This window comes from Colletotrichum higginsianum, chromosome 3, assembly GCF_001672515.1.
Source record: "Colletotrichum higginsianum IMI 349063 chromosome 3, whole genome shotgun sequence".
In the NCBI taxonomy this organism is placed as follows: domain Eukaryota; kingdom Fungi; phylum Ascomycota; class Sordariomycetes; order Glomerellales; family Glomerellaceae; genus Colletotrichum; species Colletotrichum higginsianum.
In genome coordinates, this window is record NC_030956.1 from 4,475,594 (window position 1) to 4,497,126 (window position 21,533).

Here is a 21,533-nt window from a genome sequence, read left to right on the forward strand (position 1 = left end):
GATGTCGCACACGTGTCACCGGCCGGTAGGCCCAACGGGTGTGCCTTGCGAAGCTCATCTCTGTGTATCGAAATGACGGTGACACGAGATGCGAGCCGCCGAGATCGATCTCCCATACACGGGCCTTGTGCGACCAAGCCGATGCCGTCCCAGAGAACCCGAGACAATCCGAGACTGCCCAGATTCATGCCGCGGAATGAGGTGCCAAAAATGTGGAAGCGACACGTCGATTGAGTTGTTGAAAGGCCGCTGATATTTCAGATGTTCGAGTCATCATACTGGTGTCCGTGCCGATTGCGGCTCCTAGCCTTCGATGTGTTGGTTGAAGCCGAAGCCGAGGCCGAGCAACTGGTTATGATCCAAGAATACTGGATGCCCTGTAGTCACTAAACGACCGAACTGTTACACAAGTAAACATACCGAAAGGCAGTCAGCCGAGAGCACTTGGCAAATTTGTAAAATGGACCCAGTAAGGACACTCGCGGCACTACCATCATTAACTGGAGCCCAGGACATATATCAGTTTCAAGGCCTGCTAAACACAGCGGGCTCCAATTCTGAAATCAATTCTGATTAGCCCATGGAAACCTAAAGCACAAAGTTGAACCCGCCTTTGGATGCATCAAGCTAGACTCGTATAATCCAGCTAACTGGTGCCGCTTCATTCCTTGGCATAAGGTACTAACTACGTGGCGCTGGTGGCTAACAGAGAGTCTTCATGTTTTAGGCTTGGCATCCGACACTCCATTTTAACTTTAGACCTCTCCAGAAATCAGTGTCACCAGGCCGTAGTCTCACACCACATCTCTGGCTGGTCTTCCATCTCGTAGAAACGAATCATGTAGTTTTCCCAGGTACAGCGCGCTGATCATGTGTTGGTCTTGTTGTGTAAACTGTAATAGGTTGTCTCTCGGGAGGGCTAGGTCCTAAGTACCGTTAACGCCAGGAGAGAAGGAAAATACCATCTTGGACTCAAAGTAGTAGTGCTAGTTTCAAATCTTGTCAGAGGTTAAAATACCAACAATACGATGAAGCTTCAGGCAGGGTGAAGCAGCAGTTGTTCTATTGATAATACTGATGCCTGGCGAACAAAAGGACAAAGGCCCAATTGCCCTTCATTCGCGGGCTGCTTCTATGGATACTTGAGGGCATTCAGGCTGGGCCTAAGATGCCGTCGAACTGGGCGGTCGGCGACAGCAGAAGAGTGCCATGAGAAGTCTTGCATATTTCAATAGACGGAATGGGAGTTAGCTCGTGGGGAACCCAACCATTCGCTTCCGGAAACGGAGCTACTAATCATTGCGCTGTGTTCGGTGGCAATTCGACCCTTTGTTCCCTCGGTTTTGTTATGAAGCTGACCCTGCCATGCCTTTCTTCTAGGAATTATCCTCGGACAGTCACAACACCTCTTTCCGTGTCTGAAACGCATTGCAAACTGCAAGAACTAGGTTTTGGTCCCCATCTCGTCCCAAGACGACGATGCCGCGCTACTTGCAAATGCTCCAGAATGTGCCGTGAGTGGCCAACCTAAATCATCGTCGACCCGTGACACCTAGTCTCTACCCGCAGCACTCCCCTTACCAGGTGATACAGGGATTTCTTGGATAACCTGTACTGATATCGGCCTAGGTCTCGTGCGTAGTCGACGGGTTCATGGACGGGGGCTGTTCCTTGGCTAAAGCGGCGGACTGCGTGTGTACCAACACCACTCTTCAAGCGCATGTGTCACAATGCGTCCAGACATCCTGCATATATGCAGATCAAGTTGGTACGCTACAAAAGTTTCATCTCGACGTAAAAGCATGTTTGTTACCCAGTAGACCCACGACTGACAGAGAATCTCTTCCTCTAGTCGCCGCCCATATATCCCGTGACCTGTGTCGCGGATACCCGATCGAAGACCGCCGAAGCTCGACTAGGATCCCCGCCATCGTACTCCCAGCCATAACCATTGCCGTGGTTCTCCTGAGGTGCATCTCGAGGATAGCGGTTGCAAAAGGGATGTGGTGGGACGACTGGATTGCGCTGGTGACCACGGTAGGTTTCGCCCGAGCCCTGTCGCCCAGGACGGAGTCTGGCTAATTGTTAGACAGTTTTTTCTTTCTGCATCAGGTGTCATCGCCCTGATAAGTATGAGAATTCCGTACAAGGCTACTTGCTCTAGGCCATTGGCGCAGTCTAACCTTCTCTCTGACAGACCATCGAATCGGTTTCGGGCTTCACTACTGGGACATCGACCCAGGCAAAGCGACGACAATCTTGCAGGTTTGAAGGCCACTTGATCTGCTGCGATGGGCGATGATTGCTAATCGTTCGAAACAGATCTTTTATGCAGCACAGATGATCTATGTTTTGGTGATGTTTGTCTACCCTTCCTTCCAACTAACCAAATCCCCTCCCCTGGGAAACTTTACTGAAAGGAGATCTAGTACTGGCGCGAAGGCTGCCCTCTGCGCCTTCTATGCCCGGGTTTTCTCCCACCAGCGGTTCCGCCTCGCTACCAACATATTCCTCACATGCTTGGCGATCCAGACCCCTTTGTTTGTGTTTTTGGTCATGTTTCAGTGTATCCCAATCCAAGCAGTGTGGGACCGGTCGATCCACGGCCACTGCCTCAATATAACGGCCATTAGCTACGCGGGTGCGGCTGTCACCATCATCGAAGACCTCATACTCATCGCCATGCCGATTCCAGAGCTTATGAAGCTGCAGCTTGGGTTGAAGAAGAAGCTGGCGGTCGTCTTTCTGTTTGGGTTTGGGTCATTGTAAGTAATTAGACCCGACTCAACTCAACTTTATCATGAAGCATGGAACGGCTGACGCGAAATCGCAGCGCCATCATTGCAAGCATTATACGGCTGAAATACATGGTCATGTTTTCCCGTAGTTACGATCCCACCTGTGAGATCAATCCATGTGTCAGTCGATGTTGAAACGTACTCACACGAACCCGTTTAGATGACTTTTTCGAGGTCAACCTCTGGTCCGGTATTGAAGTCAACACAGCCATCATCTGCGGCAGTCTTCCTGCGCTATTTCCGCTACTTAAAAAGCTTCCGGGATTTTTCAAGGCGCTCAAAAACACTTTGGGGGACGCCTGGAGGAAGATTTGGAATATATCGACACCGTCAACCGGAGCAAAGCAGACGCGGGGTGCCGGTACTTCGTCGTCCGAAGCACCAAAAGAAGACAGCCATACAAGCACTATTGTCTCTATCGAGAGCCCTACTAAGACGGAAGCCTCTTTGGCATCAAGTAGAGAGTTGCAGAAATAGGGGGTCTAAGTGATTAGAATTCCTCCGAGAATCTGTAGTTGAACATGTCGAAGGGACAGGAATAAACATTATTTTTCTCGACGTCAAATTCGCTCAAAGAAGCTCGATGTTCGATGAACGCTGGCAAAAGAAAATCTTTTTGAAGGCATGAAGAAAAAAATAAAAAGGCTTGATTCAAAGCACCCTCCCAGTTCTCAAATCGGGTTGGATATCCCAAAGGTCGATAGGACCAAGCCCCTCGCAAACAGAAGCCCGCGCCAAGAAGGGAAAACGGGACTTGGAAATTCCCCAGAGGAGCACCCCATGAACAGTTTTACAACTACCATTCTTCATCCTCCGACTCCCAGTCATCTAAGAACACGGGATAGCCTCGGCCGCTCGATCCGGATCGCTGGATCATCATCTTGTTTATCATGTGCAGATAGCTTGTGTCGTTGTTGTCCTCTGCATTGTCCGCTGTCCAAACGTTGGCGAAATTTTCCCATGGCCTGTTGTTGTGCGCATAACGCGGGTGCTCAGAGAAGTAGCTAAGCTGCTCGGCGCGGACCAGCTCGAGATCGGGGCAGTTGGTCCGTAGGTGGTTGAACACCACTTCCCAGTTCCCGCCGTCCGCGTAGATCTTGACATCGTCCAATACCACACGCCGAACGGCAGGTCTCGTCTTTGATCCTGAAGAGGTCGACAGAAGCCTGCGGATGGACGATGCACTTGCCCACATCCTTCTCATTAAGATGTTCTTTAAGCCTCTGGACCCTAATGGCGGGCTCCAGTCGAGTTGTTCTAGTTGAAGATAATGCGTTGCTTCGATGGCGAGCGATTCAAGGTTGCGGCACGACGCGACAAAACGCCATAATTCTGCCTGGTGTTCCCTGTTAGGATAGGCCACCTGTACGTTGCTGGGCGCGTAGCTAGATTCCAAGACGCTTGTCATATCGCCGTTGTCATTCCCATCCTCGCCCAAAGTATACGACAAGCTCCCGCTGGGCCCCGTTTCGTCTACGATGACCAGCTGCAGATGACACAGACGATCTCTGGCGTCCTGGGACAGCGCGCTACCCAGCTGACCGACATGCCACGTGCTAGGAAGCGAGAGACTGAGATCCACCAGGTGATGCAAGGCCGGGCTCCTGAGGCCGTACTGGATCGTGGCGACGACCTCTTCGACGCCTTGCATATCGTAGCACTGAGCCTGCAGTTCGTTTTCGCTTTCGGCGCCAGGGAATTCAACGCGAAGGCGCTCGACGTTTGTGAGCTTGTCGAAAAGACGGCGGAGGAGGCCAAGCTCTTCACCCTTGTCGTAGTGTAGCTCGAAGTCAGTCCGCGTTGAGCGCCTATCAACAGCCGTGATTTGGTCGACGTAAGAGTTTAAAAGTATGTCATCATCGTCCATGTCCTGGCCCTCGAACCTGGAAACACTGTCACACGTCAGTCAGTAAGTGAATTTCTGCAAGTCCGCTCGAAGATCTGTAAATGTGCAACTTACTCTTCGTTGTCATAAGAATAGATGCGTGAAAAGGTCCTCAAGTCCGCCATCTCGTCGAGACATAAATTTCTGATCAACTTCAATGAACCGCTGTCTTCCCCTTCGATGCAGCTTGCCGCGCGTTGGAAGGTACTGTTCTTGTCGAGATGGAGATTCCACCACTGGTGCTTCTGGAGCAGTCTGCAGACGGAAAAGTCCCACTGGCGCGAGACAAGACGACAACTCAATAGGCTTATGAAGGACTCGGCGTCGCACACGTCCTTCCGGTAGAATTTAGTTTCGTAGTAGTGTCTCCCGTCCCAGACCCCGACAGTATGACGACCCGAAGTTGCCGTGAAGTCTTCCCACGAGTCTAGAGAACCGTCTTGCCACGAGTTTGGAGAACCATCATATTGCATCCTCCCAAAATGTCGGTCTACGATATACGCACAGAGGATCTTGGGCAGTTACTGTTAGTGTGATGGCAGCGGGGGGTAAGAGTAGACGTAGGGTCGTGCGATTGTGCTGACATACCAGATCGACGATTTCTGATGGAAAAGCCATGATTTCCTGTGACACCGAACACGTTGTCGACAAGAAAGACGATGGCGACGGTCGTTGGGTTTTGTGATGCAGTTGGCAGGTTTTCCCCCCTAACATCTCATCCTGCAGGCAGCAGCGATAGGGTGATCTGTAAGTCCTGGTGAGATTAGTCAGGTGAGATAGCACTCAGGGTTAGTATGGAGACTAGCCTTTCGAGCAACGGACCACCATGTTGAAATTTCCAACATATCTCCGGCTCAGGTCTTGGGTTTGGATTAACAGACTTGTTATATTCGTCTACAAATTTTTATCTCAACTCGCTCTGTCCAAGCACATTTCCACGAGCCCTAGGAGATGTGCCGCAAAACCTCTAAAGTGTCTGTGTCGCTGGCCACTATCCCGACATCTTCGAACTGCCGGTTTCTTGTTCTGTCAAGGTTCACCATTTCAGCCTTGCTCTTGATTTCTTTTCGTGTTTCCTCCTGTCAGCTCTGTACTTCTGAAAAAGTTTCGATCGGCTGAGATTAATATCACCACGCCCATGTTGACTATGCCGCCATAAGAGTTGGTCTACAGCCGCCATTGAGTTTGCCAAATCGAGAACACGAGACTCCTGTGTTGTCGGAAAGATACTACGCTACGAGTTTCATCTAGTTCAGTTTCTGACACATGCTAAATGGATCAATCTTTTATTCAACTAACTAAACGAGTGTGTCGGGGACACGATTCCCATATAAATGCAAACTATGAAACAAGAGCAAACAGCAGTCTTGGAGCGAATGGCAGGCAAGAAGATGGCGTCAACGGAAGAACCTCCTTGTGCCACAGAACTCGATCAATGCGTCTCAGAATCCTTGTCGCCAGATGGCTCGAATTCCTCATAGTCCACTTGATGCGAGGGCAGCTTGTTGACGTCAGGGTCACACGTGACGGTGATACCCAAGCCACCTCCCTGCTTGTTCAACAGTGCCGGCGGGATCAACATCTGCAGAGTGTTCTCATCCCCTTGCATGCGTGCCATGCGGAAGGCCTTTTCGGGATTGATTCCATCGTCCACCTCTTTGATGTAAGCCTTGAGGGTATCTTCGTCTGCGAACCAGAGCTTTTCGAAGTCATAGTAGGAATTGGGAATCCAGACCGCGGCGGTATTATGTACTTGCTCAGATTCGGCCATGATGACACACCACCTGGTGGAAGAGGTTAATTTCACATCACTTGGACGTTGCCAGCTTTGCGAAGTTGAGTATACGAACCAATCATCAGCTTTGCCCATCAGCCATTCGCCAGGGCTTGGAGAAGTGTAAACACCTGCGCCTATCTGTTTATCACCGGTCGATTTGCTCGGATTGTAGTTGAGTGTATTCCCGTTCTTCTTGTAATCGGCAGCTTGTTCCTGTGCAGCAACGAGACATCGTGTTAGACATGCTTTTAACCCCGAATATGGGAGCACCGTCACACCTTGCTGACTCTCCTGTAGCCAATGATGATCTTTTGGTCGCGTTCCGACAATGAGATCGGGCTGGCAACAACGAAACTAGCGAAGATGGCCAACAGGGCAGCGGGGGTGAACAGCATGGTTGATGTTGGGACTTATGATTTGCGTGCAAGGTCGTGCAAACTAGTGTAGAGGATAAGATGTCTTAGTGTTGTGAAGTTGGTGATGATTTTGAATCGTTCATCATTAGTCTATGAGGGAGTGAACGTTCTCCTTTATGTTCACTCGGAAAGTCCTTGTCCAAGTATTCTGTTCAGACCCTTCGTCGCCTCATTGGGCAGAACCTACTTCTGGTAACTCTTACTAACATCTAAAGCGTCTCCATAGTCCCAAGAGACGAGTAAGCACGGCGAATTCTCACAAGTTCAGTCATAAACTGAGATATGAACATGACCATGCGAACGGTGACTTTTTCCAGACAGCGAGAGTCTCTACGGCCTGAAACTGAGAGAACTCCGGACCAGATCATCATTGCTATTGGTTAATAACATGCTTTAGGTATCCGAAGATGACAACATGCGTCTGGTGGTGTGGCGGAGCAACAATGCCAGGGTTCTTGGCCTTTTGGCAGCGCAAGTTAGTCGTCGTAACGGCGAGATATGCTTCTGCTTGATAGGCAAAAAAAAAAAAAAAAAACCCCTAAAGAAAATCCACAGGCGCATTTTGCTGCAGTATATCCCCCTGTAAGTGTGAAGACAGTTCAACGCAGCAATGTATCCCACGGCGACAAGGCGAGTTGTCACACCGTCTCCACGAATCCACCGTTGGGGGCGGCTGCATGAGGCGAGAGAATACGACGACTAAAAATAACGTGCAGGCACCGGGCACGGTTACCTGAGGATCAAACGAATACGTCACATACTCCAGGCACCCAATCATACATATAAGGTGCAGCATGCCCCCCCCCCCCCCCCCCCCATCACCCATCAAGTTGTTGGACAAGCAACAATTCGACATCGAACGTGGCTCGCAACACGTGTTGTCCTGCCTCTTTGCTTTCACCAACGATTTGGCAGAAGAGACAATTATCACTCCAGTTTCGTGTCCTCGTTTTTGAAAGGTGAGAAAACAACGAATATCCGGGGTTTGAACTTGGCCCTCAACTGCGGCCTCGACAACATGGCCACCAATGGCAACAAAGGCAAGACGCTTTTATCCCTCCTGTGTGGCGATGAGTGGGCCTGGGATCAGGGTCGGGTGTACAGTCTGAAGTTCCATGAGAATGGTACCGGCGAGGTGAGACTGGAGTGTTCTATCATCTGCTCATCCTACCGATGAGCATGTTGTTCCGCGAAATATCGCCTAACTACCTGTCAGATTACGGCCTGTCAGGAGATGGTCATCTTCATTGCTGCAGAATTCGACTGGAAGCCGTCGGGTACCACGCCTTCCTTGGCACAGCCCTTTGAACCCGACCACGACAACGGAACCGAGTTCGATGTTCAGATAACGTTGACGAAACGTCGGATGGCCAAAATACCCGATCGGTATAAAATTAACGAGGAAAACCTGGAAGAGAGTGCTTTTCAGCCAAAGAAATACAGGCTGCGGTTGGAGCAGGGTATGTTCATGCCAAAGGAACCGCCCGCGTGGCACCGGCTTCGTCTGGCGTTTAACCCGTCCCCATACCCCACCTTGGACCACTGGAAATGTAAGCAGGCCGCTGAGGCCATTCGATTCTGGGAAATGGACACGTTCCATAGCCAAAAGGTGCCTTCGAGAGATGAGAGCGACGGCGCCACGGCGACGAAGGGAAGTGGAGATGGTCCCAGCCCCTGCAAATTCATGTAACAATCCGGGCAGCTACTTATGCGCAGCCTCGGTAATTCAAAGAATGAGAAGCGATGATTTTCCTTGCTCTAGTAAAAACCCATACTTACCATGTGACGAAACATCAAGCGTGCTCATTGCGCCGAAAGGCGATATCCTCAACACACAGGGTTCTTTCTGCGTCGAAGACCTATGTTAAATCTTTTTCCCCCTTGAGATTAGATCTATTGTTGGAATGCCGGCCGGAGTATCGATGGGAAAGTGAAGATGATGGTCTCTATGGACCAATCCGATCATACGGATTCATCTCCGATAGGTGGGTCCGTCTGGTCAGCCATATCACGGCCTTCGTTGATTGCTGCCCTTCACGTTAGAGCCTCTCTTCTGCAACTCACCAACAATACGAATAACCTCACTTTATTGAGCCGTTCGTTTCACTTGAGTGACCTTGTGATACCAACATATGCAGATCAACTGATTCAGATCAGTGATGGTCCGTTTCAGATCCACTTCCTTCGCATTGACACCACGCACCAAACCGAAGAGGCTTGTACGTAACCCTCTTATTCCAGCGCTCACGTCAGATGTGTACAGGCCTTTATTGATCTGAGGGGTCTAGTTCTGATTCCAATAGGGGATCATTGGCCCCTTTTCGACACCTGCTTACCCTGCTCACCCTGTTCACCCGCAGCTCACTTGCAGTTCACCTCAGGCAACATTCTACCAGGTTTAAAGCAGCCACTTCAGGGTAGGCAATTGGGTGAGACAATCGCACTTGAGCAATAGAGTCAAGCGCCACACCAACAGACGCATGTTATCATCTTCACGATTGCGACGTTAATCTGGTAGTCTCTTTAATGCAAACGAGGTTATCAGCGGCTGGAGCCAAGGGTTGAAGGGCAATACTGCCTCTCTGTTTCTGCCTGGTGTCCCACATAGTTTTCTTACTGGCATTCTTTCCGGCGTCCTCTCTAGTGTCCTCTTTGTTGACACTTTGCCAGCATTTCTGTTATTCGAGAAGGAATCGGTCTGATCTATTACTGTGAGTTCCGCTGCTGTCCGAAGGATCGAAAAGAGGATAGCCTGCGGGCCACTCTCTATCCCTAGGCTACCTGGCTAACTACACAGAGTTGCAACACTCATCCACTCAGATCCAGTTCCGAACCTTCCATTTACAGAGTCTGCTAGCACACCAATGGGCAACACACCATCAGTCATCCCCATGAACACTCCAGAGCGCGTCTCTACAGGAAGGAGCCGTTGGCCTGAAGCCAGGCGGTGAGGTCCGAATTAACAAACGGAGTGACCCGCATTGTTTGAGCAGCATGCTGCTCGAGGAAGTCCTTTCCGCGCCGATAGTGGAAGACGAATTGAACGGACGGGTTTAGGCGATCGGCCTTCAAGATGTAGTTCTCAGTGATCTCATTGAAAGATTGAATTCGATGGTAAGCTTCATCGGGACGCTTAGCAATCGTGCCAATGACAACTGTGGCCTGGGAAACCATGGCCAGGCGCGAGGGCAACAGCTGGCGCCTACGGCTCAGCCACACCGTCTCCTTCCACTCCTCGCTGGGCCAGTAAATACGGACGAGTTCCGTGGACTGCATCTGCTCAAGCGCGGCGTTGGGAATAGCCAGGGAGACAATACACACCGCACTGACACTATTGCGCCTCTTGGCATACGCAGCGTAGTACTCAGCGACTTTGTAGTCGGGGCTGAAGTAGTAGCGAGACTGATTCCCACTGAAGTCGCCGGGGGGGCTGCTTTGGAGAACAGTGATGTCTTGAAGATTGCCGCTTTCGCTGAAGAGACCGTGAATGCGGGCGTTGTCGATGCCCTTGAAGAGCATAGTGCATCCCGGGGCGTTGGCAGCAGCAAGTGCAGAAGCAGTGCCCATGGTCCGCAACTGAACGCCAGGAGCGCCGAGCCGCTGAATGCTCGAAGAAGTTCTGTTGCGGCGGTGGCCGCGAGCAGATGAATCATCTCTCTCAGCGGCCGATCCAGATCTCGAGTGAGAAGGTCCAGCTCCGGAAGAGCCATGTTGAGTGGACCGCTGGCGCAAACTGGCCTCTCTCAGGCGGGATGCTCTCTGGATGTCCTGTAATCCAGCAAAGCGCATCTCGACGGTATCCTTCGTCCAGTAGTGACAGGATTCAGATGTGCGAAGATACTTGAAGTTCGGATCCATAATGGCAGCCTGGAACTCGTCGGACATGCCATAGGAATTGAGGCAGGAGCGCCACTCCGAATTCGTGTCGCTCCAGGTATTAACCTGCTGATCAAGTCGGTTCAAGATGAAGCTGATGAAATCAACTTGAAGGTCGTCAATGTCATGTTGAGGCATACCAGCCATGTACATGGACCATTCATTCCAGAGGAAAGCAGCTCTGTGGTCGGAGAATCCAACATGAACGAGAGCTTCCCGTGAGATGAGAAACTCTGGGATCTCCTGAAAGGCGTGGCTTCCAGCAGGAGATTGCATAGGAACATCAAGAGGGATGTTGTAATGTTCCTCATCACTAGAGCGGTTCAAGCGACGCTTGTGCAAGCGCCGACTGCCACCACCACTGCTGCCACCAGGGCTTGGCGGGCTAAGAAGACCAGTGTTCTGAAGGTCCTGTGCGTCCAATGGAGACATAATGGGTTCGAAAGAGCTTGACATTATGTCCTGAAGAAGACTTTCAACAGATCTGTGTCGAAGAAGGGTTATCCAAAGAAAGGGTCAGAACTTGGAAGTGACGATTCTGACTATTTGAAATTGCGCTGGATGAATGGTTTAAATTACAAGAAGACGGAGAACGGTAGACCTGAGTTTATGTAGGCAACGATCAGGGACTGGCACTTATGGGATATCAAGTTTCTTGATTAAAATTTCGTTATTCAGTTCATGAAGGCACCAGGAGGCTGAGGCATCAGTGGCTGTTTGCATGCTCTGGGTACTGCTCCAGGCACAACATCACGAAAGCCGCCCGGCCCGTGTGTGTGGCCACCAAGACCAGAAGACCCTGACTTAGTCCAGCGGAGTCTGAGACGATGGAGGGGCACACAACGGCTAAGAAGAATACCAGCCAACAGCAGCCTCTGCATCCACCCGTCGCAAACATGTCTGTTCAACGACCAACAGCCAGCTCGTTTCCGACATTGGCAAGCAGGTAATTGCGCAGCAATCAGTCAATCGGTCGTCCTTTTCAAATGGTTCGGTGAGTCCGATTAACAAATCAACGGTGCAGTTTGATGAAAACATATTCCAGGTTCCATGCTAGCTTTGCTGTTGTTCGTACCCGCCCAGCAAAGGGAACCTGCATGATACTTTTCTCAGACGTTGAAATCTTGGCCCACACAACCTCCACGCCTTTTTGTCTGATGGAGAACTGCTAATGGAGTTGCGTCATTCGGTAGCACTGACGTATTTTGTTCTCTCTAATGTCTTCAGTCCTTACCATTCCTCTTGTTGGCCTCGTCAACTTTCTTCCCTCTCTCTGGTCCTGCCTCTTGCCGTCTTTCTTGTCGTCCAGACTGTTGTCAACCTTGTTGCTCTTATTGTCCCCAGGGTAGTATTTATGGGTAGCACTAGATACAACCCTGATAGGCCTCTCTTGTTTAAGCTTTGCGCTATGGCTCAGTTACCAGAGACAGCCCTCACGTGACATTGCTTTTCGCCAAATCATATTAATAGTTGCTCAGCTGGTGGCAAAGGACAGCGATTGTTTGTAACATCCGTTTTCCCCCAGCAAATCTTACCGTGGAAAGTCACCTCCAATAGAATCACAGCCATCAAAGTACCTGAATTTACAAACACAAAGACCAACTCAGCATGATTCCTCTACGCCCAGGTCGTCCCAAACAACAACACTCACAGAGCAACGAGCAGGACGATCCGCTATTCTTCTACATGCCCGACGCGCAATGGGGCGAGTTCTGCCAGTGGTACAGATCCAGCTTCACTGTCAGCAAAGAGGAAATCTCCAAGCTTGTCGGACATACCGTGGACGAGCGGGACCCTGAAGGGCTGATTACATTCAACTGCGCAGAACAGTTCATGATGTACTGTAAAGCTGCACGGTTCCGTGACACAGACCGACAGGCTCGCGTGCTTGCAGCAAACAGTCCCAAGGAGCAAAAGCGGCTTGGAAAAGAAACGGTTGGGTTCACAGCGGAAAGCTGGGATCAGGTGAAGAGTGCTGTTGTTGAGGCGGGCAACATTGCAAAGTTTGGCCAAAACCCACACTTGGGACGGAAACTGCTGGATACAGGCAACCGATTGCTCTGCGAGGCCGCATCGCGCGACCGAGTTTGGGGCATCGGGTATACCGCAAAGCATGCCATGACTCAACGGAAGCATTGGGGGGAGAACCGGCTGGGCAAAGCATTGATGGCGACAAGGGACCATCTCCGAGCACAGGAGGCACGACAGCAACGCCCGTGGGAACATTGGGAGGATGTGGATGAATCTTAGCTTTCATCGCCTAGCTACACTAGCACTCCAAAGGTAATTCTCTTTGGTTTTTTCCCTACTCTTAGCCTTATTGACATGCGCTGACTCTTCGTTTCACAGCAACTGCGAGTTTCCCTGTCGGCATCTGTTGCAGGCTAGGAGCGTAAGGATGGGACTCTTCTATTGAAAATTGTTTGAAAGAGTATTGGAATAGCTGCTGGAGCCGGCTTGGTAATAAGTCTGAGGGAGAGCGTTTACTGAGTGCGTTGGTGAGCGCCCTACGTCACCAGCCACCGTCGCACCAGTTACGGAGGCTGTGCAGGGTCTCTTGCAACAGCAAGGTATTAGGTTCGCTACAGAGTGAAGAGGTAACAAAAGATAGATCAGAACAGGTGACTAACTTCATCTCTTCTCCCTTGCATACCCAGGAAAAGGAGGTCCTATTATAGGCCCTTTCCAGAGGGCACAGATGTCCTTGAGCCCAGTACTAGGATATCCAGAGGGTCTAAAAGGAGGTCCGTATACGGATCTCCGTTAGACTCGTGACAGAAGGCCACAAATGGCAGCTTCTGATTGGGTTTTCTCAAGGGTCAATCAGTGAGCATGCGTGCCCTTCATCGTACGGCAACTACACTAGTGAAAACAAACATTCCCCTTCATCTAGAGTTGCATTTCCATCGGGAATGACAAGTCTAAAGCTAGCTACTGCTGGGACAGGAAAGGATCAAGCCCCGTTTGTTCAGCAGCGATATGAGGGGGCAGATACATACGCGAACTTATCACTAGAGAATTGGTCCTGCGCCACAGAAAAGGTTGTGCTAGAGGCTAAGCTCCCTCAAATCGTCTCAAGTTGGATTCCCAGTCGGGTTCCCAGGCAAAGGTCCAGTCTTAAGAGGAGCTGAGGCAAAACTTTCTTGGGTTAGTAATACAGATGGTCCTATTGACGACGCATGAGGCGCAGCATTTGGCAGTGATGTTGAAATTCGCGATGAAGCTTGCTGCCATGCCCGCCTTGGTCACAGCTGTGTGCGAGGACGCAAAAGCATGCCATTAGCAAATATTTTCTCACCATTCATTGAAGACTTTGGGGGGTTTGGACGTTTCAATTGATGCAAATTATTCACTTGCCTATCGCCCGTTACTCCCTCCATTGACTTTTGTCATTACATGATAATCCACCTGGGTTGTGATGAGCACAAGCCACCAGGCGCTTGATAAACCGGAGGCTCAGCGTGGGCTTCGTAACTTTGGATGGCATCGGCCTCGGTGGGATGCGTCTGGTGGCTGGGCCCGGATTCAACATCGGCGTGTTGATCCTCAGTCAAGTCTGCGCTTCGTGCCGTCTTCCTTCGCCGCCTCCAAAAGAAGAAGGCGACGCCCAACAACCCAATACTTGCAAGCGAAGCAACAATGTCAATTCTGGCAGCAGCTCCCGCAAAAGTTCCTGCTGACAGTGCCTCTCCAGTTGGTTCCGCGGTGGAAGCGGTCGTTGTAGGTTTTGAAATCCAGAACTCTGAGCGGTCAAAAAGAGATGATTGTTAAAACTACCTCGGTGAGATAATAATTGCAAGAGCTTTGTTGTTAAGGGGATCGTGGCTAGTTATGATCGAGCGCTGGGCGTATTGCGGAGAGTTGATCTCGTTAGTTCCTTCCACTGTGTCGTTGATGAATTTGTTGCATCCTGGACGGACATCGAGTCTGTCACTACGCGCAAGGTGACGGCGCTCGCGACTCAAGGTGTTGCATAAGGGGGAGTAGTTAATTGTTTTTGGAACTTAAAGTATGTTGATAAGGTCTAGCTGACTAATTCCAGAATTAAGGGGACGGGTAGCTTACTGTTCCGAGGATTGGGGGGATGGAGCGTTTTAGCTCAATGTTCTTAGGATTAATAAGGGGGGTAGTTTATTGATCCTGGGATGAAGGGGTCCGGTAACTCACCGTTCCTATAATTAGCGGTAGGGACGGACGTCTGGGGGACAGTTTCAATCCTAGGGGCTCAGATACGGTCACTTCTGCCTAGCCATCTTTTCGAAGTCTGCGAAACAGCCTGGCTGGCAGCAGCCTCAGATCTGAAGGGGCAGACGGCTGCGGCAGTGCCAGGCAGATTATACAGCTAAAGAAACAGTAAAGCAGAAGAGAACAACAGAAAGCTAGCGAAAATAGACGAGGTATGCCGACATATCTATATTTGACTCTCCCTTCGGGTTGGATCAACATCGTTAATGTTATATCCTCTCCTCCTTCAGCGTTTGGCCCAGCTTATGACAGGCACTGATCTGAGAAACCAAAGATGAGCGAGCCATGCTGCTCACTGTTGTGATTCAGGGGACGGGACTGTTTTATCAATTACTCTGTATCCTTGATATTATATGTCTCTATGTACATCTTATCCCTTCAACTTCTTTAGGATTAGTTGTTTAGCTATTAGAGAATGCACAGCATTCAAGTTTTACTTCTATTCCCTCTACCAGTACGATTAGACTCTTATCTACTAGGAGTTCTTAGCGTTGTTACTATTGTACATAATTCGGAGCGAAAAACAGGATCGAAAGTACTGTATTAATTGGAAAGCGCGGAGCTCGCCCAATAGGTCTACTTCTACTCATCTACTATTCGGACAGAAGAAGAAAATTCAGCTCCTGATCGACGATGGTTGATCTACTTCCGGTCGCTCGCCCGAGCCTACCTATCACCAGCATCGTCTGTCTGAGTCGCACCAACCCCGGCACCCCGTTCAGCCAGTTGCATTTGGGCCTCCATATCGCGCAGCTGGGCTTCACGAGCCAGCAGCTCTTGCCGCTTCTCTTCAATCTCCCTCTGAATCTTGATCTCGACTTCGCGCAAGTGTTGTTCGTCTTTTCGGAGCTGCTGTTCTTTCAGGCGCATCGACCGAGAAACCAGGTCTTCCGTGGACATGGGCGAGCTCCTGGTGCAGTGAACCTGTTAGCCGCGACCAAATCTTCGAGAAAAGGAACCCGTGGGACGTACCCTCTGTCACCGTCATTGATGATATTCGAGAGCTTCTCCGTGCGGTAGTTCTCGTACAAGAAATCGTACGTGTTCTCTTTCAGGTCCAACAGGTGGCTGTGTAACAGCGCTGACCGGACGGCCAGAAAGTCCGAGTGCTTTGGGTTATCCACCTCCACGATTCCCCAGGGGTACTGTCGAGCGCGGACTCTCCGGCCATGGATCTCAACGACTTCTTCACTGCCGACGATCGCGAATGGCATCATGCCCCGCAGCTCCGTGTTTTCTTCAATTGTCTCCTCGTCGTCCTCCTCGACATCGTAGGGGAAATTGTATATGGGAATACGGTAGTGCTCGATATCTTCCATAATCAGCTTTTTGGATTGCAATAGCTCGACGGAGGTGAGGGAATCGGCACGGCCAATGACGGGAATGACGTTGACGCGCGGAGCGAGCCGCTTCATGAGCTCAATGTCGAGTTCGCGCAAGCTAGGAAGATGTTAGCGATCGAGGACAACCCAACGAGACTGCCTATCAAGGCGTCGAAAGGTGGGCGATTCGGTGGCTTGATAAATCGGAAAACGCACCCGTGACCTGTCGGCGTGATGAAATAGAGCATGGCGTGGACCCTCTTGTCCTTGAAGCGAGGATTGCGTTTGATGCGCGTTTCTTCCGCGAAATGGTCGTCATACTGTCGTTCGAGATATTCGAGGATTTTGGAGAAGCTGCGATGGCGCTGTCAGTAAAACTCTTCGAACCCGTATAGACCTATGCTTGAACCAACGGCGGGGAATTCCAACCTGGCCTCATTGTCGATGTCGTCCCCAAATCCAGGCGTGTCAACGACGGTCAGGGAGACGCAGGTGTTCTCCTCGTCTAGCTCTACCTCTGCATCGCCGACCAAAGTTAACCTCGCGCCTACCAACATGTGTGGACTCGTGAATTTACCAGTGGTGATGTGCTTGATCTCTAGCCCGTACTCTGCTTGGGTTCTGCTTGGTTCATCTGCGTCTTTGTGTTCAAGAACCCTGCGCCCGCACAGCATGTTGACGAAGGTGGTTCTGCCTAGAGGGGAGAGCCAGTCTAGTCAGCTTGTCCCAAGAATCACGAGGTACGGGCACCCTACGAACCGGTTCCTGATGCCCCGCAGACCATGAGGGAGAACTGGATTCCCTTCTTGACATTCTTCTTTCGACGAATGATCTATGCACAGAGTTGGGATCAGCCAAGATGTGCTCGCTCCTGCGTGCGATAGCCGGCATTGAGCTTGTCGCAACGTTTTGGGAGCAAGAGGTTCGAGGGATGGAACACGACATACGGGGTTAGACATTGCGCACTATCATGCCTGGCTGGCGTTCAAATTCACAGGAAGCACAGTAAATTAGCAGATATCTGCAAAACTGGCGTCCATACTCGTCGCGGTTTTCTCAAAGAAGGAGAGGGTGGGTTATATACGAGCGATGCAACATTGGATGTCATTGCGGCCGTGGGCCTGGGCTTGCGCCAAGTACTTGCCCCCTGCACAGTTCCCTGACGCTGATTGGTCAGCTCAAAGCATACCATATTCGGCTAGCGCGCATCTAGGCGGCATGCTTCAAACACAGTCGAACCGAACGCTATCGGCACCGCCTAAAAGGAGTTCGCTCTTCTCGGAACACGCAAACCGTGCTTGCGTCTCCCATAGCTCCGATAGACACCGTAGTTGCGCAAGCATCCACTCCCGTTGAGCCTCTGGCACTGGCGAACAGCTGCAGGCAACAAAGAGGGTCCATATAAGTGAAAACCCCCCGGTGCTTGTGAGGCTGTTTCTCTTTGTCGTGGGCTGATCTGCTCTTGTCCCCTGGCGACCGCCTCTTTCCGAGATAGGAAGTTTCATCTTGGACAAATCGTGCCCCAGGAGAAACGGGACGGTCGCGCATATATCGTTGACCAACTCACGACTGCTGCTCTCGATTCTCCCCACGTCCATGAACGGACCCGGTTCCGTTGCGGCAGACAACCAAGAGGCTGTACGGATGATGACTGACTGCACAATCAGCCGTGATACTCGATAGAAGTTCCAGACGCGAGCAGTGTAGAGGTCTGTGTATCTGTGCACTTGAAGCGGAACAAACCGCGATCCTCCCAGGCTGTCGATGTTCATGGCAGCCAAGTAGGACCAGGTTGCGGGGAGAGTGCACGACCACTCCGACAATTCTCGATCCAGAACACTGGCACTGCGGAACAAATCCTCAACATCGGTTTTGCCGGGGTCCTGCCGTTGCGCGAACAAGCAGTTGCTCCGGTACTGGATGTGAGAGATCTGGGCCGCTTTCCAGACAAGATAATCTTCCGGACATTGGGTTGGAGACAGCGGCACATCTGTGTCAGAAAAGACTTCGTCAACCGGCCGACACATCTGCATCTGTCCCAAAACCTAACCCACTAGCCGTCAGAACCACGCTTAAAGGTACAAAATATAGCAAGCGCTCTTACCACGTTCCTCCGGATGAACCTGAACATACTGCGTGACAGGGACGTGTGCACTCCCTTTGCATTGCGAAACTTCACTAATGCGGCAGCTCCGTCGACATGGGCCCCCCATGCGGATGGTGTATTCGGATCCCCAAGCATGGTCTTGCACAGGCACTAGGTCAGCGAAGTCTGGGGTAGCGTGTTCTAGATAATGAGAGACTAACCTCATACCCACTGAGGAGAAGAGTGGCATATAGCGTTTGGTCGTGTTCCAACTCCTCCGGATCTCGGATGGCTTTTCCAACGGCTTTGATAGCCTGGACATATCGTATCCTGGACACCAGAGCTGCCTCGTGTGCCAATGTCCTAGAGGCGGCGTATGAAATTGCCTCCGTAGCCAAGCGCAAGGCAGAGTTAGGCCCGCTCCGAGCGTAAAGGTCTGGTAATTGCGAATGTAGGAAGCGTACAGGATCCGCGTGCGATAGGTTGTCAAGTGTGGTGTGATAGAAGCGACACAAGACTAATTCATCCAAAGACGGCGAAAGCCGTTCGAACGGAGACACACTAGCACCGTGCGACCATTTCGAGACCCCCGCAAGTAGTGGAGATTGCTGTGCATTTGCTGCTAATGTATAGCCCGGAGGACGGCTGCGTAGGTGTCCTCGGCGGATCTTGACCTGCGTCCGGGCCGTCTCGTCACGGAACAAGAGAACCGATTGGTCTCGGTACCCAGGACATGTCTTTTTGGTTCTCACGCAGCGTGAGCATGCGGGCTGTTTCTCGTCGCACTTTTCATTTGTCAGCTGTGCTCGACCGACAGCACGACAGGCAGGGCGGGCGGGCTGCAGTCCTACCTTTTTATGCAGTTTCCTTGGCGCCCCAGCATTAGCAGCGAGGTCTGATAGGGGAAGTTCAAAATCCAGCTGGAAGCGTACCTGCAGTTCTCGCACCCCCGACTTGGCTTCCCGCAGTACACCATTGAGATTCGTGGAGAGCCCGGCAGCGAGCGAGGGCCGAAAGACTAGAATCAGGGGGCGACGAAGTCTACTGAAGACTGGCCTTCAAAGCCGACACCGGTAAAACTCCGGACAGGCGCAATACAGAGTACACTACGTGCCTAGGTCCTTTGATTGTCAAGCCGATGCGGCCACCACCGGCCAATCAGGTGTCTACGGATACTGAATGCGGCTTCAAGTTCATAGTCCGTGAGCCACGACCCACCCGATCCACCTCTGCTGTTCGCTCTAATTAGTGTTCAGCAGTTTTGACAGACAAGGAATAGTCGATGCTTCTTCTCACAAGCCTATTTATCAGGGTTTATTGACAATAGGTTAGTAGTAGTCGTCCTCCATCCATATACTGAAGCATATGTACCAAGGTGGCCACCGAAGACATCGTGACCTTGCAAATGCAGTCATGTGTGATTTAGAAGTTGGAGGCTATAAGCTACCTAGGGGACCAACACGTTCAGGAGCTGTGAGTCTTGTGACTTATGCAGCATACCTATCTATTTTGTGGGGTGTCGGCACAACTCTCTAGGGGACCGACGTCACACGCTGAGTCAGCGGCCTGGTGACTCGGGAGCCGATCTCAACCGAAGCCAAGTTTTGCCGATTGGAATCTTTCGCAGAGGCAGCCAGCCGTCCTTTTTTTTTTATCGCCTGTGGAAAGGGACGGACGATGAGCAGCAACGAACAATGACGCGACGTCGCGATGACGACACTGCACCCTACGACCCGTACACCGGCGTACTACCCGTTCTCCCGCCCGGCACCGAGCTCTCGCTCCCGGACAAGGACCCGCGCAGCAACGCCGCGACAGCCGCCTCGGCCGCCGGCGTGCGTGCCCTGAGCGCCCAGGCCATCGCATTCTACTTCCGAGCCCCGGTCAAGGCCTTCTTCCGGACCCGCGTCGACTACCTCGCCTACGCCCGCAGTGTGCACCAGGCCCAGATCGACCTCCTCGCACAAGCTGCCGCGAGGGAGCCTTCCACCAGGTTGCGCGCGACCCTCCACCAGGCGTGGTTCTACCTGCGAGGCACCACCCCGGGCGTGCTCACCTCGGCGGTGAAACAGCATGGCTGGAGCGTCCTGCCGAACCAGGTTCTGCCGCCGCTCATCGCAAATGTAGGCGTCGGTGCTGTCCTGTACACCAGTTACCTCACCATCCTCGGCAATTTGCACGAGGAGAGCGGGAAGGCGAGAAAGACAGTCTATCCGCCGCCGCACCCGACGCAGACCTTCACTGCGGGCCTCCTCGCCGGAAGCCTCCAGAGTTTTATTGCGGCGCCTTTGGACGCCATCCAGGCCCGGTATGACCACCGCGATCTCATCACCACCGAAGGCGGGAAGCCGAGGAGCATGTGGGCCTTCAGCGCCGAGAAGCTGAGAGAGATTGGTGTGCGCGGCATATTCGCCGGCTGGGGCCTGTCCCTCATGAAGGACAGCTTTGGCGCCGCGATCTTCTTCAGCGTCTTCGAGTACGTCAAGGCCCAGGGGTACTACCGCTTCGTGTCCTGGTACTACGGCGGGCTGGAGGAGCACATCGTCGACTTCCTCGCCCAGAAGCGACCGCCCAAGAATCACAAACTCGACGAAGACGACAGACAGCCGCTTATTATCCGGCCTCATTACGCCATCGAGCCTTTGTTCCTACTGCTCGGCGGCCTGAGCGCCTCGTTCGCTCAACAGGTCGTTCTCCACCCGTTGACACATGTGCAAGTCGAGCACTGGGACCGTCTCGAAGGGCTGGACGCCAAGGCGGCCAAGCTGAAAGCACTCCGAGGCGCGGACCCGAGCCAACGAAGCGACAGCTGGAGGATGTTCCGGGCTTACTACCGAGCCTACAAGGAGACGTGGTCGGAGTGCTGTGCCGAAGCTGCCAAGGAAGGGCTGGGCGTGAGGAAGTGGCTGTGGCGCGGTTTCTGGTGGAACACGATCCGCCAGGTCCCCAGCACGAGCGCTGGGCTGATCATTTTCGAGCTGGTTCGACGCAAGTACGGCCTGGGCAACGAAGAGGTCCGCATCGAGGGGGACGGCTATGATATCCTACTCAACTAGAAGCATTTGGCGGGGCGTGTGGGCGTTTAGAGACGGGGTCTTGACGGTCTCGATTGCGTTTTGGCATATTGT

At 51.9% G+C, this 21,533-nt stretch overlaps 10 protein-coding genes across 10 annotated transcripts; 5 read left to right on the forward strand and 5 right to left on the reverse strand.

Annotated features, from left to right (window-relative positions):
* Positions 1-1,653: 1,653 nt before the first annotated feature.
* Positions 1,654-2,282, forward strand: CH63R_04869 (Integral membrane protein; the record flags this gene model as incomplete). Its single annotated transcript, XM_018299844.1, has 2 exons — positions 1,654-2,037; positions 2,067-2,282. 2 exons carry the CDS (start codon positions 1,654-1,656, stop codon positions 2,280-2,282), a joined length of 600 nt encoding a protein of 199 aa, XP_018161090.1.
* A 58-nt stretch (positions 2,283-2,340) lies between these two features.
* On the forward strand, positions 2,341-3,275 carry CH63R_04870 (Integral membrane protein; the record flags this gene model as incomplete). Its single annotated transcript, XM_018299845.1, has 3 exons — positions 2,341-2,765; positions 2,834-2,901; positions 2,959-3,275. 3 exons carry the CDS (start codon positions 2,341-2,343, stop codon positions 3,273-3,275), a joined length of 810 nt encoding a protein of 269 aa, XP_018161091.1.
* Positions 3,276-3,594: 319 nt separating this feature from the next.
* Positions 3,595-5,301, reverse strand: CH63R_04871 (uncharacterized protein; the record flags this gene model as incomplete). Its single annotated transcript, XM_018299846.1, has 3 exons — positions 3,595-4,690; positions 4,759-5,195; positions 5,272-5,301. The coding sequence occupies 3 exons, from the start codon at positions 5,299-5,301 to the stop codon at positions 3,595-3,597; spliced, it is 1,563 nt and encodes a 520-aa protein (XP_018161092.1).
* Positions 5,302-6,115: 814 nt separating this feature from the next.
* On the reverse strand, positions 6,116-6,855 carry CH63R_04872 (uncharacterized protein; the record flags this gene model as incomplete). Its single annotated transcript, XM_018299847.1, has 3 exons — positions 6,116-6,467; positions 6,534-6,673; positions 6,739-6,855. The coding sequence occupies 3 exons, from the start codon at positions 6,853-6,855 to the stop codon at positions 6,116-6,118; spliced, it is 609 nt and encodes a 202-aa protein (XP_018161093.1).
* Positions 6,856-7,894: 1,039 nt separating this feature from the next.
* On the forward strand, positions 7,895-8,566 carry CH63R_04873 (uncharacterized protein; the record flags this gene model as incomplete). Its single annotated transcript, XM_018299848.1, has 2 exons — positions 7,895-8,011; positions 8,093-8,566. 2 exons carry the CDS (start codon positions 7,895-7,897, stop codon positions 8,564-8,566), a joined length of 591 nt encoding a protein of 196 aa, XP_018161094.1.
* Positions 8,567-9,789: 1,223 nt separating this feature from the next.
* CH63R_04874 (uncharacterized protein) lies at positions 9,790-11,208 on the reverse strand (the record flags this gene model as incomplete). The annotated part of the gene is made up of 1 exon (XM_018299849.1): positions 9,790-11,208. One exon carries the CDS (start codon positions 11,206-11,208, stop codon positions 9,790-9,792), a length of 1,419 nt encoding a protein of 472 aa, XP_018161095.1.
* A 1,152-nt stretch (positions 11,209-12,360) lies between these two features.
* Positions 12,361-13,002, forward strand: CH63R_04875 (uncharacterized protein; the record flags this gene model as incomplete). Its single annotated transcript, XM_018299850.1, has 1 exon — positions 12,361-13,002. The coding sequence occupies one exon, from the start codon at positions 12,361-12,363 to the stop codon at positions 13,000-13,002; it is 642 nt and encodes a 213-aa protein (XP_018161096.1).
* Positions 13,003-15,663: 2,661 nt separating this feature from the next.
* CH63R_04876 (Septin) lies at positions 15,664-17,278 on the reverse strand (the record flags this gene model as incomplete). Its single annotated transcript, XM_018299851.1, has 6 exons — positions 15,664-15,907; positions 15,970-16,437; positions 16,536-16,673; positions 16,749-17,013; positions 17,079-17,151; positions 17,267-17,278. The coding sequence occupies 6 exons, from the start codon at positions 17,276-17,278 to the stop codon at positions 15,664-15,666; spliced, it is 1,200 nt and encodes a 399-aa protein (XP_018161097.1).
* Positions 17,279-17,542: 264 nt separating this feature from the next.
* On the reverse strand, positions 17,543-18,561 carry CH63R_04877 (C6 zinc finger protein; the record flags this gene model as incomplete). The annotated part of the gene is made up of 2 exons (XM_018299852.1): positions 17,543-18,364; positions 18,424-18,561. The coding sequence occupies 2 exons, from the start codon at positions 18,559-18,561 to the stop codon at positions 17,543-17,545; spliced, it is 960 nt and encodes a 319-aa protein (XP_018161098.1).
* Positions 18,562-20,099: 1,538 nt separating this feature from the next.
* Positions 20,100-21,461, forward strand: CH63R_04878 (Mitochondrial carrier protein; the record flags this gene model as incomplete). Its single annotated transcript, XM_018299853.1, has 1 exon — positions 20,100-21,461. One exon carries the CDS (start codon positions 20,100-20,102, stop codon positions 21,459-21,461), a length of 1,362 nt encoding a protein of 453 aa, XP_018161099.1.
* Positions 21,462-21,533: the final 72 nt, after the last annotated feature.